This window comes from Anabrus simplex, chromosome 6, assembly GCF_040414725.1.
Source record: "Anabrus simplex isolate iqAnaSimp1 chromosome 6, ASM4041472v1, whole genome shotgun sequence".
In the NCBI taxonomy this organism is placed as follows: domain Eukaryota; kingdom Metazoa; phylum Arthropoda; class Insecta; order Orthoptera; family Tettigoniidae; genus Anabrus; species Anabrus simplex.
In genome coordinates, this window is record NC_090270.1 from 298,665,575 (window position 1) to 298,679,085 (window position 13,511).

At 40.3% G+C, this 13,511-nt stretch overlaps 1 protein-coding gene across 1 annotated transcript in view; it reads left to right on the top strand.

The window, feature by feature from the left end:
- Positions 1–118: 118 nt before the first annotated feature.
- The window catches only part of LOC136875991 (toll-like receptor 6), an 86,307-nt gene continuing 72,914 nt past the window's right edge, over positions 119–13,511 (top strand). Inside the window, exons 1-2 of the mRNA XM_067149605.2 lie at positions 119–837; positions 7,909–8,144. Of these exons, the coding sequence (XP_067005706.2) occupies positions 119–837; positions 7,909–8,144 (955 nt within the window). The remainder of the gene's footprint in view (positions 838–7,908; positions 8,145–13,511) is intronic.

Genomic DNA, 13,511 nt, shown 5'->3' on the forward strand with positions numbered 1-13,511 from the left:
TGTAATTCCACAAGGAACTTCCTGGTCACTTCCATGACGTCCTGTTTGCCAAGTTGATGATAAGAGTGCCTGTAACTGCTGGTATGGCAGTAGTCGCTCAGCTCTTCTGGCTACAACAATGGCTTATCTCGCTGTGTGTTGTTTCTTCTTCTTCTGCTGCTGCTGCTTGGCGTCAAGCGCAGTGCAGAGGAGGAGCATTCTCGATGATCAGTACTCTTCTTATGAAGAAACACTTCGGAGATTGAGTGAAGGTGATAACAGAACGTATTACGACAATATTGTAACATCTGTTAAAGAACTCAGTGTGGAACTCACATTTGATAAGGGCATCTCTTTACAAACTCGAAGAGCACATTTCACAGCACATGATTTCCCTTCATCCGAAGAATGGATAGAAAAGAATGTGATGAGAAGTGTTTATGTAGTGAAGCGCGTAACGAGGGGAGAAGAATCCTATCCTGTTGGCTGTTCGACTAGGGGAGAGCCACAAGACAATGAAGTGCAGTGTGAAGTAGATGCTGAGGGTATGTTTACCTGTAAACAAGTCGTTCCTGTGAACCGCCATGGTATGTGGGCTGTGAAGATGGTCCTATCTACGGAGTACCACACCTTATCTGCTCTTGAGAAGAACGGATCTCTGTGTGTCTACGAGGTGCGACATGAACTAAGTGTTATCTCTGAGAATCCACAGAACTACTCTCTTCAACCTACGGGCTTTCTGGATTCAGAACTCCACAGTATCGTCAATCATTTTCATGAAGTGCATATTCTCGCAGAGGTGGATTCCAGACTGGCGGTTGGTGTCGTGAACGTTGATGACAACTGTCAAAGGAACAGGTCAGTCTCTTCTAGATACGTAACTAGCAGTTTAACCCTAGACAGCCTGAGATGTGTCCAATGCACATTTCAAATTATTATTTTTTACAATATGCTTTACTATACTGAAATTCAACTCAAGAGCTTAGGAAAAGTATCCTTCCGCATGTGAGCACGTCCCCTGTTCCCCCTTCCCGTCTCCGCCACAACCAGCTTATCATTAACGCCGTGCGTCTATCTGACAAGTACTTCATTCTGAAATAGTGAAGCATCAAACGAAATCTCTTCCTTTCACATAGCTGTACTTTGATTACGTACCATACCTATTTATTCCTTTATTGACCATTTAAAACCTACAGATTACTGACAAATACCGAGGCAAGAGAAGCAAGGTTTATTTTTATTCCATAATGCAATTTGTGTGAGGCACATGGGGACTTTCAACGTAAGGATACGATTCCGCTCTCGTGCAACGACTATCAGTGGCAGTTTCTCACAGTTCAAAAAGCTGAAAAAAAAGAGAAAAAAAAAACAGCTGTGAGTGGGATTGCAAAATACAATGTTTCCAGGAATGTTGTAAATACTGTATTCTCGTCTTTCGGAAGGTAAAAACGAACTCATGATCCCCTCATGACAACATTTCTGCAAGTAGAGGGCGGTTACGAATATAAAGTAAAGTACAAATTATTATTATAATTATTAGCGAATACGCCAAGGATCCTATTCCCATACCGTGTTAAGGCCCTTCCTGTTTTATTTACGGCGAGTGCTGAGCTGACACATCGACCTTTCGCTGGAGACTTGGATTTTCCGTGGAATTTAAATTCCAAGCGAGCGGCGTAAACACTGTATACAGAAACGCCGGTCAGCTGCGCGGTCTTTTTCACGTCTTCCACAGTCCACGGCAGATTCTAATCTCGTAGGCTACTGTAAACGTTTAAAACAATTTGGTTTAGATTTCCTACTTAATTTTTCTCCACTTTTGTTAGCTTTAAAGTATTTCACAGGGAACACACGTCTTGCTCACAGCTGAACACGCTGTTGCAGCCAGTATTGCCAACAGTTTTCTTGGATCCATCTTCAACGTTGCACATATTATACGAACTTATCAGCACTGGAATGAACTCGAACAAAGCTTACTAAGTACACAGTGCTATAAGATATCAATATCATATTAAATAATTATTATTTTGCTAAATACACCACTGAGGACAATAACTATTCATAGCCATCTACGTATGAAATATAAGAGTTGGTAACGAACCCGAATAACATACAACCCTTGATATATTTCCATATTTATACAGGGCAAAATTTTTTAATTCGTCAAGTCTGTTCACCGGAATATCTAACCAAACTGAAGAAAGCTCCTGACTTAAGGAACAAGTAACAAACCTAGGGAACTATTTGGCGCTGCGGAGTCCTTTTCACCGACCAGAAGTCGGACTAACATCAAAGGGACCACTAAGGTCTTGAGTTGACTCTCAGTATAGAACAGCGAATTGCCAATATGTATGCAGGCTGTTACATTTAAAGGCTCATTTTCTTGTTAAATAAGAGCCAATGGCACGAAACCTCAATCCCGTATCTGTTTATTTTTTTACTTAGATTGCCTCCCGAAGTTTGAACTAAATCGGTGACCCCACAGAAGCAGCCTCCACTTGTAAGTCCAGACATTGTAACACACCCCGAGCAAAGTCATGAAGTGTGAGCCTGAAACTGTTTCTTTCTTAACCTGTTTACCCTCCAGCGCTGGCTTTTCCCTCGGACTTAGCGAGGGATCTCACCTCGACACACTATTCCTTGTTTAATAGTGTGCTGATTTTTTTACAGGAATGTTATACCCTAATATTTATACTGAACTTGTGTGTTGACAGACTGAAAAGTATGGGAAGTAAGGTTTGCTTCTTAAAAAAAAAAAAGTATTATCAATTAGACGTTTAGTAGAACGTGGACTCGATTTTACTTTGTAATTAGCCGGGTTGAGTGGCTCAGGTGGTTGAGGCACTGGCCTTCTGACCCCAACTTGGCAGGTTCCATCCTGGCTCAGTCCGGTGGTATTTGAAGGTACTCAAGTACATCAACGTCGTGTCGGTAGATTTACTGGCACGTGAAAGAATTTCTGCGGGGCAAAATTCCAGGACTTCGGCGTCTCCGAAAACCGTCAAAAAAGTAGTTAGTGGGACGTAAAAACAAAACATTATTATATTATTACTCTGTAATTGGTGGAATATTATATCGCGTATTTCGGAACAAAAATTAGTACTTGCGATTGGATATCAGTATTTTTCAAGTCAGTTGAAGAGAAAGTCGGACTGAATAGCTCAGACGGTTGAGCTCTGTCCTTCTGAGCTCACGTTGACGGGTTCGATCTTCCGGTTCAGTTCGGTGGTATTTGAAGGTGCTCAAATACGTCAGTCTCGTGTCGGTATATTTAATGACACGTAAAAGAATGAGCGAGTGGCTGCGTCGTTCGGGTCACGCAGCTGTGAACTTGCATTCGGGAGATAGTGGGTTCGAACCCCACTGTCGGCAGCCCTGAAGATGGTTTTTCCGTGGTTTACCATTTCCACACCAGTCAAATGCTGGGGCTGTTCTTTAATTAAGGTCACGGCCGCTATCTTCGCATTCCTAGGCCTTTCCCGTCGTCGCAATAAGACCTATCTGTGTCGGTGCGACGTAAAGCAAAGTAGCAAAAAAAAAAAATTGAAGTTTTCTTTTGTTTCAAATTAGACGCTCTTGATTTTGCAGATGAATTCCCTCATTTCTTCTCCCGCAACACGTTCATAGATGTTGTGGCGGCTGGTGGTATCTGAAGCTGGGTATTGCACAAAAATTTTCAGTGGCACATTTTAATAGCTTACAGAAATAACTAGAAACTATTATCGTTAAGTAATCAACTACATTCCTACTACAACTGTAATATATCTGGCAATTACAACCCACGAAATAAGAGATTAATTATACACTGTAACTACAGTTATTCTTAATAATAATGTTATAGGTATTACGTGCCACTAACGACATATTTACGGTTTCTGGAGACGGCGAGGTGCCGGAATTTAGTCCAGCAGGAGTTATTTTACATGCCAGTAAATGTACTGATACGAGGCTGACGTATTTGAGCTCCTTCAAATACCACCGGACTGAGCCTGGATCGAACCTGCCACGTTGGGGCCAGAAGGCCAGCGCCTCAACCATGAGAGCCACTCAGCCTGGCACAGTTACATTTGCCTCAATTGAATTGAAAATTTGCCCTCCTGTTTTTCATTGAAGCAAGATGCTGATAATATTATGGGTGGTCCGGTATGGCGTGGAAAAGAAATTACCTAGCAAGTTGGCCGCGCGGTTAGGGTCGCGTAGCTGTGAGCTTGCATTCGGGTGATGGTGGGATCGAACACCACTGTCGGAAGCCTTGAAGTTGGGTTTTCGTGGTTTCGCATTTTCACACCAGGTAAATCCAGTGGCTGTGCCTTAATTAAAGCCACGATCGCTTCCTTCCAACTCCTAGCCCTTTCCTATCCCATCGTCACCGTAAGAGCTATCTGGTCGATGCAACGTAAAGCAAAAATTGTAAATAAAAAATGGAATTGAAATTACTTTTGCGAGAGGAGGTAAAGTGGGAATGAAGTAATCTCCGCAGAGTGGCGCAATTTAACGGGGACATGGAACTGTTTCTCGGTAGGGGACTTGTTAGTCTCGTGCAACTCCCTGAGACCGATACTGGCTGCGCCAACCCCCTGAGTTTGATTCGAAGCCAGCTGCGCTTATTGGTCCATTATGAAGCATTAGTACAGCGAACGACCAAAGATGGTTGATTTTAACATGTTTCCAAATGTATGTTAGGTTTATTAAAATAAAACATTAGAAGAAAAGACGACAAATGAAGTGCAAAATTATCGGGAGTTGTGCAACACTGCAACAATATTACGCACTGCCCCTGGGGTTTAGTATACGTTGTAGGAAACAGCTCAGTGTAAGATTCGTCATGACGAGCTTTTTTTTAACTAGTAGCCTAATAAACATGACATACTTTTTAATGACCGAAAAATTGTTAACATTTCACATTTGAGGAGTGTCTGTTCATAAGGCGCTCTTTCCTTGCTAAGGAACTTGTGGGTAAACGTAAGGAAACGTATAATATAAGGCACAAGGAACGTACCCATGATCGGTTATGGTACTACTTTTAAAGAATCACATCTTTCTGGCCAGGATTGCCCACGGCTTTCGATAGTATTCGACTACTGCAATGGATGTGGACGAAATACTAAAAAAGAAATGTGAAGTGGATTGGTACCTTCTGAATAGGCACTCGCCGTTTGTTCTCATCACATAAAAACTAAACCGTGCATAATGATTAAATACCACAATACTGCATCATAAGGTATGATAAATAAAAAATACAGAATAGGGGGTAGGCAGAGATGCATTTTTTATTAAAATGTTTTTCATCATATTATATTTGGAAGTTTGTTTTCAACGCATACAGATCTGTATTCAATATTGTGTTAATGACTCTGAAACTAAGATAAACCCTAGAGGCTCCGTGCGTATAGAAATGTGCTGCTGCGGGTGGAAATTACGAGAACTACTTAGGGGCACCTTAATCAACAGCTGACCTTAAGAAGCTGGATTATGTATGATGTTTACAAACATAACATGCAATCATTTTACTGTGGCCCTCTATCGCCGAATCCCTTTATATGTTGTTGTCTAAAGCCAATATTATAATCTGAGACCACATTCCATATGTGTTGATCCGGTCATGTTTGTGATGTAGATAGACACCGTGATGGATCACATTGGCGTGAAGAGTAGAACCTTGTGTCCCTGTACATTCTCTATCCCAAGTTTTGTTTTTGACACAGTGTATGATATAAAGTGTCTCATTTGTAATCTATTTATTTTAATTCTGTACCTGTGAATATTGTTTTTTATGGTTAGATAGAAGAGAGGGCCTAATTACCGTATTAATCTTGTCAAAATAAATAAATAAATAAATAAATAAATAAATAAATAAATAAATAAATAAATAAATAAATAAATAAATAAATAAATAAATAAATAAATAAATAAATAAATAAAAAATAAATAAATAAAAACCAAACCAAACTCCATGGCACTACAGCCCTTGAAGGGCCTGGGCGTACCAAGCGACCGCTGCTCAGCCCGAAGGCCTGCAGATTACGAGGTGTCGTGTGGTCAACACGACGAATCCTCTCGGCCGTTATTCTTGGCTTCCTAGACCGGGGCCGCTATCTCACCGTCAGATAGCTCCTCAATTCTAATCACGTAGGCTGAGTGGACCTCGAACCAGCCCTCAGGTCCAGGTAAAAATCCCTGACCTGGCCGGGAATCAAACCCGGGGCCTCCGGGTAAGAGGCAGGCACGCTAACCCTACACCACGGGGCCGGCATAAATAAATAAATAATAAATATAAAATAAGAATTTTGTCTGTACATTGCTCAGAATTTAAAAAGGATGGTATTTCTGTAGCGGTCGTGTCCATAGTAGCAAGGAAATGCACTTTTTAATTTTCCGTAATTTATTTCTGTCTGTGTGTCTGTAAGTATGTACACGCATCACAAGAAAACAGCTGAAGAGAATTTAATGAAAATCGGTATATAAAGTTGGGAAATAAGTCGCTACAATCTAGGCCATAAATAATCTTATTCACGCTGACTGGAATGGTAGTTTAGGGGAAGGCCTAAAATTTAATTCTCAAATATTTGCGATATTAGTGGTCCTATCGACAAATACCACATTACTAAAGTTATATAGTATTAAATTTCCGATTAATTATATCTTGTACATTTTAACCGTACCGGCTATGATAACAGTGATATTCATGAATTTGGATTTTTGTTGCTAAGTCCATATTAGCGCCCAGTCACGAGAAAATGGGTATACAGAATTTAATGAAAATCGTTATGTAAAGTCGGGGAATAAGGAACTACAGGAATAATTCCGTAAGACGCCCTAATATCACAGAGTCGAAAGAAAACTAAATGTCAACGCCTACAATAGAGAAAGCTTATAACAATGAACAACAGTAACATTACATTGACCTTTATTTGTTGTGATGTGCTTTGTGTCTTCTGTTGCCAGTCATGTCCGATAGATGGGATTACTGCTGTATAAAAGGTATTTCTTTTTTGTTTTTTTGCTTTACGTCGCACCGACACAGATAGGTATTATAGCGACTAGGGGATAGGAAAGGGCTAGGAGTGGAAAGGAAGCAGCCCTGTCGTTAATTGCGGTACAGCCCCAGCATTTGCCTGGTGTGAAAACAGGAGACCACGGAAAACCCTCTTCAGGGCTGTCGACAGTGGGTTTCGAACCCACTACCTTCCGAATGCAAACTCACATCTGAGCGCCCCTAACCGCACAGCCAACTAGCCTGGTCGTACCGAGTACTATCAGCCTGCCTGAATATTGGTGGGAAGTAGCTGGGGAGTTAGATAACTTTCTTCTTAAGCATGCCATTCCTCTGGCATATACATTTTCTGATGCTACTGGCACGTAACAAACAGGTTCATCATAACATTCGAGCTATTCAATCCCTACTCTGAGGCACTAATTGGAATGAGCACTGTGCATATTTAACGGAATAATGCCAGAGGAGTGTTACCGGCTATCTGCGGCCTGGTCATACCAGCATTGAAACTTTAGACTGTTAGATCGGCATCGTAGAACTGTTCGTTAAAAGTGAGAAAATATGCGGGTTTTTATTTGAGCGAGTATTTTATATGATAAAATTGCTTTTAATCCTTACATTTCTACTGACGTTTTTGTAATGGCCTAACTAAATGTAGTTAGGAAAACCTCAAAGGCAGTCTTTCTTAGAATCCCGCAGTGAAGCATGGGTACATCAGCTAATAAATAAATAAATAAATAAGTAAATAAATAAATAAATAAATAAATAAATAAATAAATACATAAATAAATAAATAAATAAATAAATAAATAAATAAATAAATAAATAAATAATCAATCAATCAATCAATCAATCAATCAATCAATCAATCAATCAATCAATCTTGTGCGCGTGATTCAAGTTATCTGATGCAGAGATGTTCTTTTTTTTTACAGGAGCGCTAACCAATCTTGCCAGGCATTTCTACGCCCATACGAGGATGCTTATCAGAAATCTGCCATCCTGCTGCAAATGGCCCTTATCCCACTCATAGAACAAAGACGTGGCTTCAGTAATGAAGCCTACAGTTTGGCTGGAATGAGGGAGAGAACATTTCCTCATTTACTGCTACAATGGCAGAAGATGAAGGTTTTAGATCTGTCGTCAACCGGATTCTCTTTCATTGACGATGGTAAGCTACTTATTATGGTATGTGTTGTTGTTGATGTTTGAGTCATCAGTCCCTAGACTGATTTGATGCAGTCCTCCATAACACCCTATCCTGTGCTAACCTTTTCATTTCTACATAACTGCTACTTTCTATATCTGCTTTATCGGCTTGTCAAATTCGTACCTTGGTCTACTCCTACCGTTCTTATCACCTACACTTCCCTCAAAACCAGCTGTACAAGACCTTGGTGTCTAAGATGTGTCCTATCTTTCTATCACATCATCTGGTCAAATTTCTCCAAACCGATCTCCTCTCATCAGTTGGATTCAATATCTCTTCATTCGTGATTTTATCTACCCATCTCACCTTCAGCATTCTGTAACGCCACATTTCAAAAGCTTCTATTCTCTTTCTTTCTGAGCTAGTTATCGTCCATGTTTCACTTCCATATAATGCCACTCTTCGGACGAAAGTCTTCAGAAACATCTTTCTAATTCCTATATCAATGTTCGAGGTGAACAAATTTCTTGTTTTTTATTTTAAGAAATGCCCCTCTTGCTTGTGCTAGTCTGCATTTTATGTTCCGGGTACGTCGCGCATTCCTATCTATGAAATATCACTATAAAATTTGTCACAAATGGAACATAATAATTGCTTTTACACATATCAAGTGAAAAATCTGCGGCATATTAAGAAATATTTCATTTTTGGATAATATTATGTATACCTACTTTACCACTTTACAAGTACATTTTGTGTTACGCTTACAGTGACACACGTATGTCTTTTGACTTACACTTTCAACAATTTCGTGTGTGATGTCTTTGTTCACTGAAGTTCGTTGCTTACATTTCATTGCATCATCAGTTGTCGTTCACGGTAGTGCTGTAAAGGAAGAAAAAAATGATGACATTTCCTGAATTGTATCGCGATATGCAAGATTTAATAGGCGACAAAAATGTATGGCCAATGTACATAAGAAAAATTCTGTGGACTAGTGAACTAAAATGCAGAGACAGATTACCGATCACAGCGGGTTTTTTTTTTTTTGAAATGGTTGTCATATGGACTTTTTCATAGAGTTTCTGAAAGGTTGTAGACGAAAGAGTAACGTCGTAACTCCTAAGAAAATAGCGAAATTCATAGGAATTGGAAATGGTTAGAGAACTGTGTTGAATAAAAAAGGATGGATATTTTGAGGAAAAGAACATATTATGACATATCGTTAGGGCGAGTTGTGGACTTATGCCCTAACTGATTCATTAATTGATTTATTGGTCCAGGGATCATGCTACTTTCGTTGGAAAAAAAAAAATATTTATTGGTCGAGGGATCATGCTATTTTTCTTTCAACAAAAATAATTTTTTGTGGTTTTATTGGTCCAGGGATCACGCTGCTTTCGTTCGAAAAAAATAGAAAATATGTATTGGTCCAGGAATCATGCTATTTTTCTTTCAACAAAAATAATTTTTTGTGGTACTTAGAATATTTCTCTGTAATCTGCAGCACCAAGTTGCTGAATGCGTCCTTAGTGGTTTTCCCGTAGAGATCCAGCTACACGAACTGGTCAGTATGCTCTGGGAGCAGTTCGGAGTTCATTACTCCCATGCTTCGGGCATAACGTTTCAGTCGTGACCAGTAGCCTTCAACTTGGTTGGTGCAGGTACCAGTGATAGGATCAACAAAATTTCTGCTGTGATTAACTGTTTTGTGAATGAATGGTGAACCCCCCCCCCCCTCCACAAAGTAGACAATTTAGCATAACCCCGCCAACGGTCAGTCCATAATTCCGTTCCGGGTAGAACATGTTTCAAAATAATGTCAGTCAATGTTTTAGATTTCCCGTCGTCCACATAAATAATCATTCCCTCTTTTTTAGTGTCATAAAGGCCGAAAATCCATTTCTGCTTAACTACTCTTCCAACATTATATTTTCTTTTGGTAATGACACTTTCATCTAACTGAACTATAGTACCTACACCACCGAACTGAAAGTAATCTTTATCATTTATCAATTTCCACGAACAAATGTCGCGGAAATATCTGTACTGCTGCACTACACAGTCCCTCCTCATGTTTAGGATATTAGCACTCGCTAAGACGCGAGTTTTCGACGCCCATAACCACATTAATATGAATATAGTTTTCACGTCTAATTTAGAATTGCTAAAGAATGTGCCTTTCCTTAGGCTTCTGAAATTCTGGCACCTATTGCACCTAAAAATAAATCCAAGTAATCTACCGCTCTCTTTTCTCACCAAAGCGCAGTTTCCTCTACAGTTCCTGCTCACACATCTGCCTTTCTTCGGCAAAGGTCTTGTAATTTCACAATAACCTGGTCATTTCCCTCACTGAAAAACGAAATAACGTCATGAATACTATTCACCTCCATTTTGCTGTTTGAACTGCCCGCTCTAGTCATGATGGACAAAGATAATGAGAATCCACAGACATAGCACTCCCATTCCTCGGTGCTAGCCCTAGACTTCAAGAAATTAATAAAAGACGGCACCAGCAGCGGAATACGACATAAAGGAGTTCTGTGTACAGGCCTTAGGTATGTATTCATATTTGTCCAATAACGACGGTGTTTCTTAATTTGCCGCAGATTTTTCACTTGATATGTGTAAAAGCAATTATTATGTTCCATTTGTGACAAATTTTTTAGTGATATTTCGTAGATAGGAATGCGCGACGTAACCTTTATGTCCTTAATTCTACCTATTATGGTATACGTGATAAAATTATATAGAAGGAAAACAGTTCACATAAACCTGGGTTCGGAAATGCTTAAGGGAACCTGGATGTGAAACCTGCAGGTTTTAAGGCTCACATCAAACAAGAGAAGTTTCAGTGAGATCATATCAGAACTTACCTGAAATCTCGCTGATGTAATCTACGTACCATGAAATGGACATCTACTAAAACTTATCTGTGGGTTGTAACCGACAGTTTCCAAAATCGACATCGGAATATGTGGAAAATCTCAGGGTAAGAAGTATCATTGTATCAATCGGTTTCAGCCGCTCCTGTAAGGGCCGGACGATGTGTTTTAGATCATGCGCACCCCTCAACTCTTTCTCTTCTCACCTCCGAAGAACAACCAGCAGACCTTTGCTGACTGCTCACAACACTTCGCCGCACCGTCTCCAGTTACTGAGCTGGTAGGGATGTCCTTTGCAACTGACAAGCCGCGATGTCACCCGATAATTTTAGCCTCGGTTATAGGAACTTCCAGTTAAACCTCGCAGCTGAACTTTGGTCGAGGATGTTCTTACTCGATATTACATTTGTCATCGTTTTCAGTTAAGTTGCGATGTGATATTACTGAAGCTTCCCTTGTTAAGGAACTGTTTGTAACCGGGCGAGTTGGCCGTGCAGTTAGGGGCGCCCAGATGTGAGCTTGCATCCGGGAGATAGTGGGTTCGACCCCTACTGTCGGCAGCGTTGAAGATGGTTTTCCATTGTTTCCCATTTTCACACCATGAAAATGCCGGGGCTATACCTTAATTAAGACCACGGCCGCTTCCTTCCCACTCCTAGGCCTTTCCTATCCCATCGACATCATAAGACCTATCTGTATTGATGTGACGTAAAAACCTGTTTTTTGCAAAATTACCAAACTTTGCTCGTCTTTTAATATCAACTAGGACAAAATACATGCCTATCAACAGGAATGCAAATAGTAATGAAATACATTTAAAAGTTCATGCTTCGCCATAAATTGGATACAATTTTCATGGACGGTACTACAAAGTGGTTCAAGAAAAAGGTAACTGAAACCTCCTTCCGATAATGTAATTAATTCAATGCATTTTTATAATAGATGTGAGGAGTAAATCGTGTCACAGTGCGTGCCTGGGCTGAAGAGCATTATTTCCGCAGCTATGGTACTGGAAGGAATAATGGACCATCTCTGCTAATTGTTTCTGGTACCGGGCAAGGGGCTGTTTGGTCTGGGTCACGTAGCTGGTTATAACATATAAAAATTTCATTAGAATCAGACAACTCGTTTTACTTGTATATATTCCTAAGTGAGCGCTTCGTAGAGAAGAAGCCAAAAACCCAGGCAATATTTATTACAACCACAAATAAAAAATATTTAATGAACGTCGAAAACAATGCGTCTTATATACGCTAATGTAGAATTAAACAAGGAAAATATTGGTATAACTCGAATTTCAATAGCCCTATTGGTTCGTTTGTAATTAAAGCCTAAACTCGAGTGTCCATAATAAAAAATCCGACGTAGTCTGCCAAGTCTTCCCAGCCCAAACTTTGCAACATTTTCGTAACGCTACTCTTTTGTTGGAAATTACCCAAAACAAATTGAGCGGCTTTTCTTTGGATTTTTTCCAGTTCTCGAATCAAGTTATCCTGATGAGGGTCCCATACACTGGAATCATACTGTAGTTGCGGTCTTACCAGAAACTTATATGCCCCCTCCTTTACATACTTACTACAATCCCTAAATACCCTCATAACATGTGCACAGATCTGTACCCTTTATTTACAATACCGTTTATGTAATTACCCCAATGAAGATCTTTCCTTATATTAATTAACACCTAGGTGTATACAGTGAATCCCTTAAGGAACATTCACCCCATCCACGCAGCCATTAAAACTGAGAGGACTTTTGGTTTTCTGGAGTTTCCCATTTTCACACCACGCAAATACTAGGGCTATAACTTAATTAAGGCAACGGCCGCTTCTTTCCTACTCCTAGCCCTTTCCTATCCCATTGTTGCCGTAAGACGTATCTGTATTGGTGCTACGTAAAGCAGATTGTAGTAAAAGAAGTTTTCTGGTTTTGAGGAGACGTTTCGCAGACCAGCACCAACGAGGAAAACAATACACCGATGACTGGAAATGTTTAGGAGTACGGGTAGTGTGGGTAATCATAATGAAGGAAGGTCTGGAAGGTCAAGAACCGTTACGGTAACATTGGGCCATTTTTCATTGAAGATGACTCTGCCAACACGACTACTATCACTGCATAGGTGCACAGAGAGCAAGTTACTCCACGTTTCCAAGCGGACTTGGCAATATTTAGTAAGCTACATAATCTGTATCTACAATAACTGTTCCAACAAGACGGGCCATCGCCCATATTCGCAGAGCTATAGTCGAGGGTATACGCCGTATGCCTTCTGCTTTAACGTCATTCAGTAGAGTACCTATACCTTCTGTCCGACTCGTTGGCTGAACGGTCAGCGTACTGGCCTTCGGTTCAGAGGGTCCCGGGTTCGATTCCCGGCCGGGTCGGGGATTTTAACCTTAATTGGTTAATTCCAATGGCCCGGGGCTGGGTGTATGTGTTGTCTTCATCATAATTTCATCCTCATCACGACGCAAACCCGTCCTGGGATATCCCGGCACTAAAA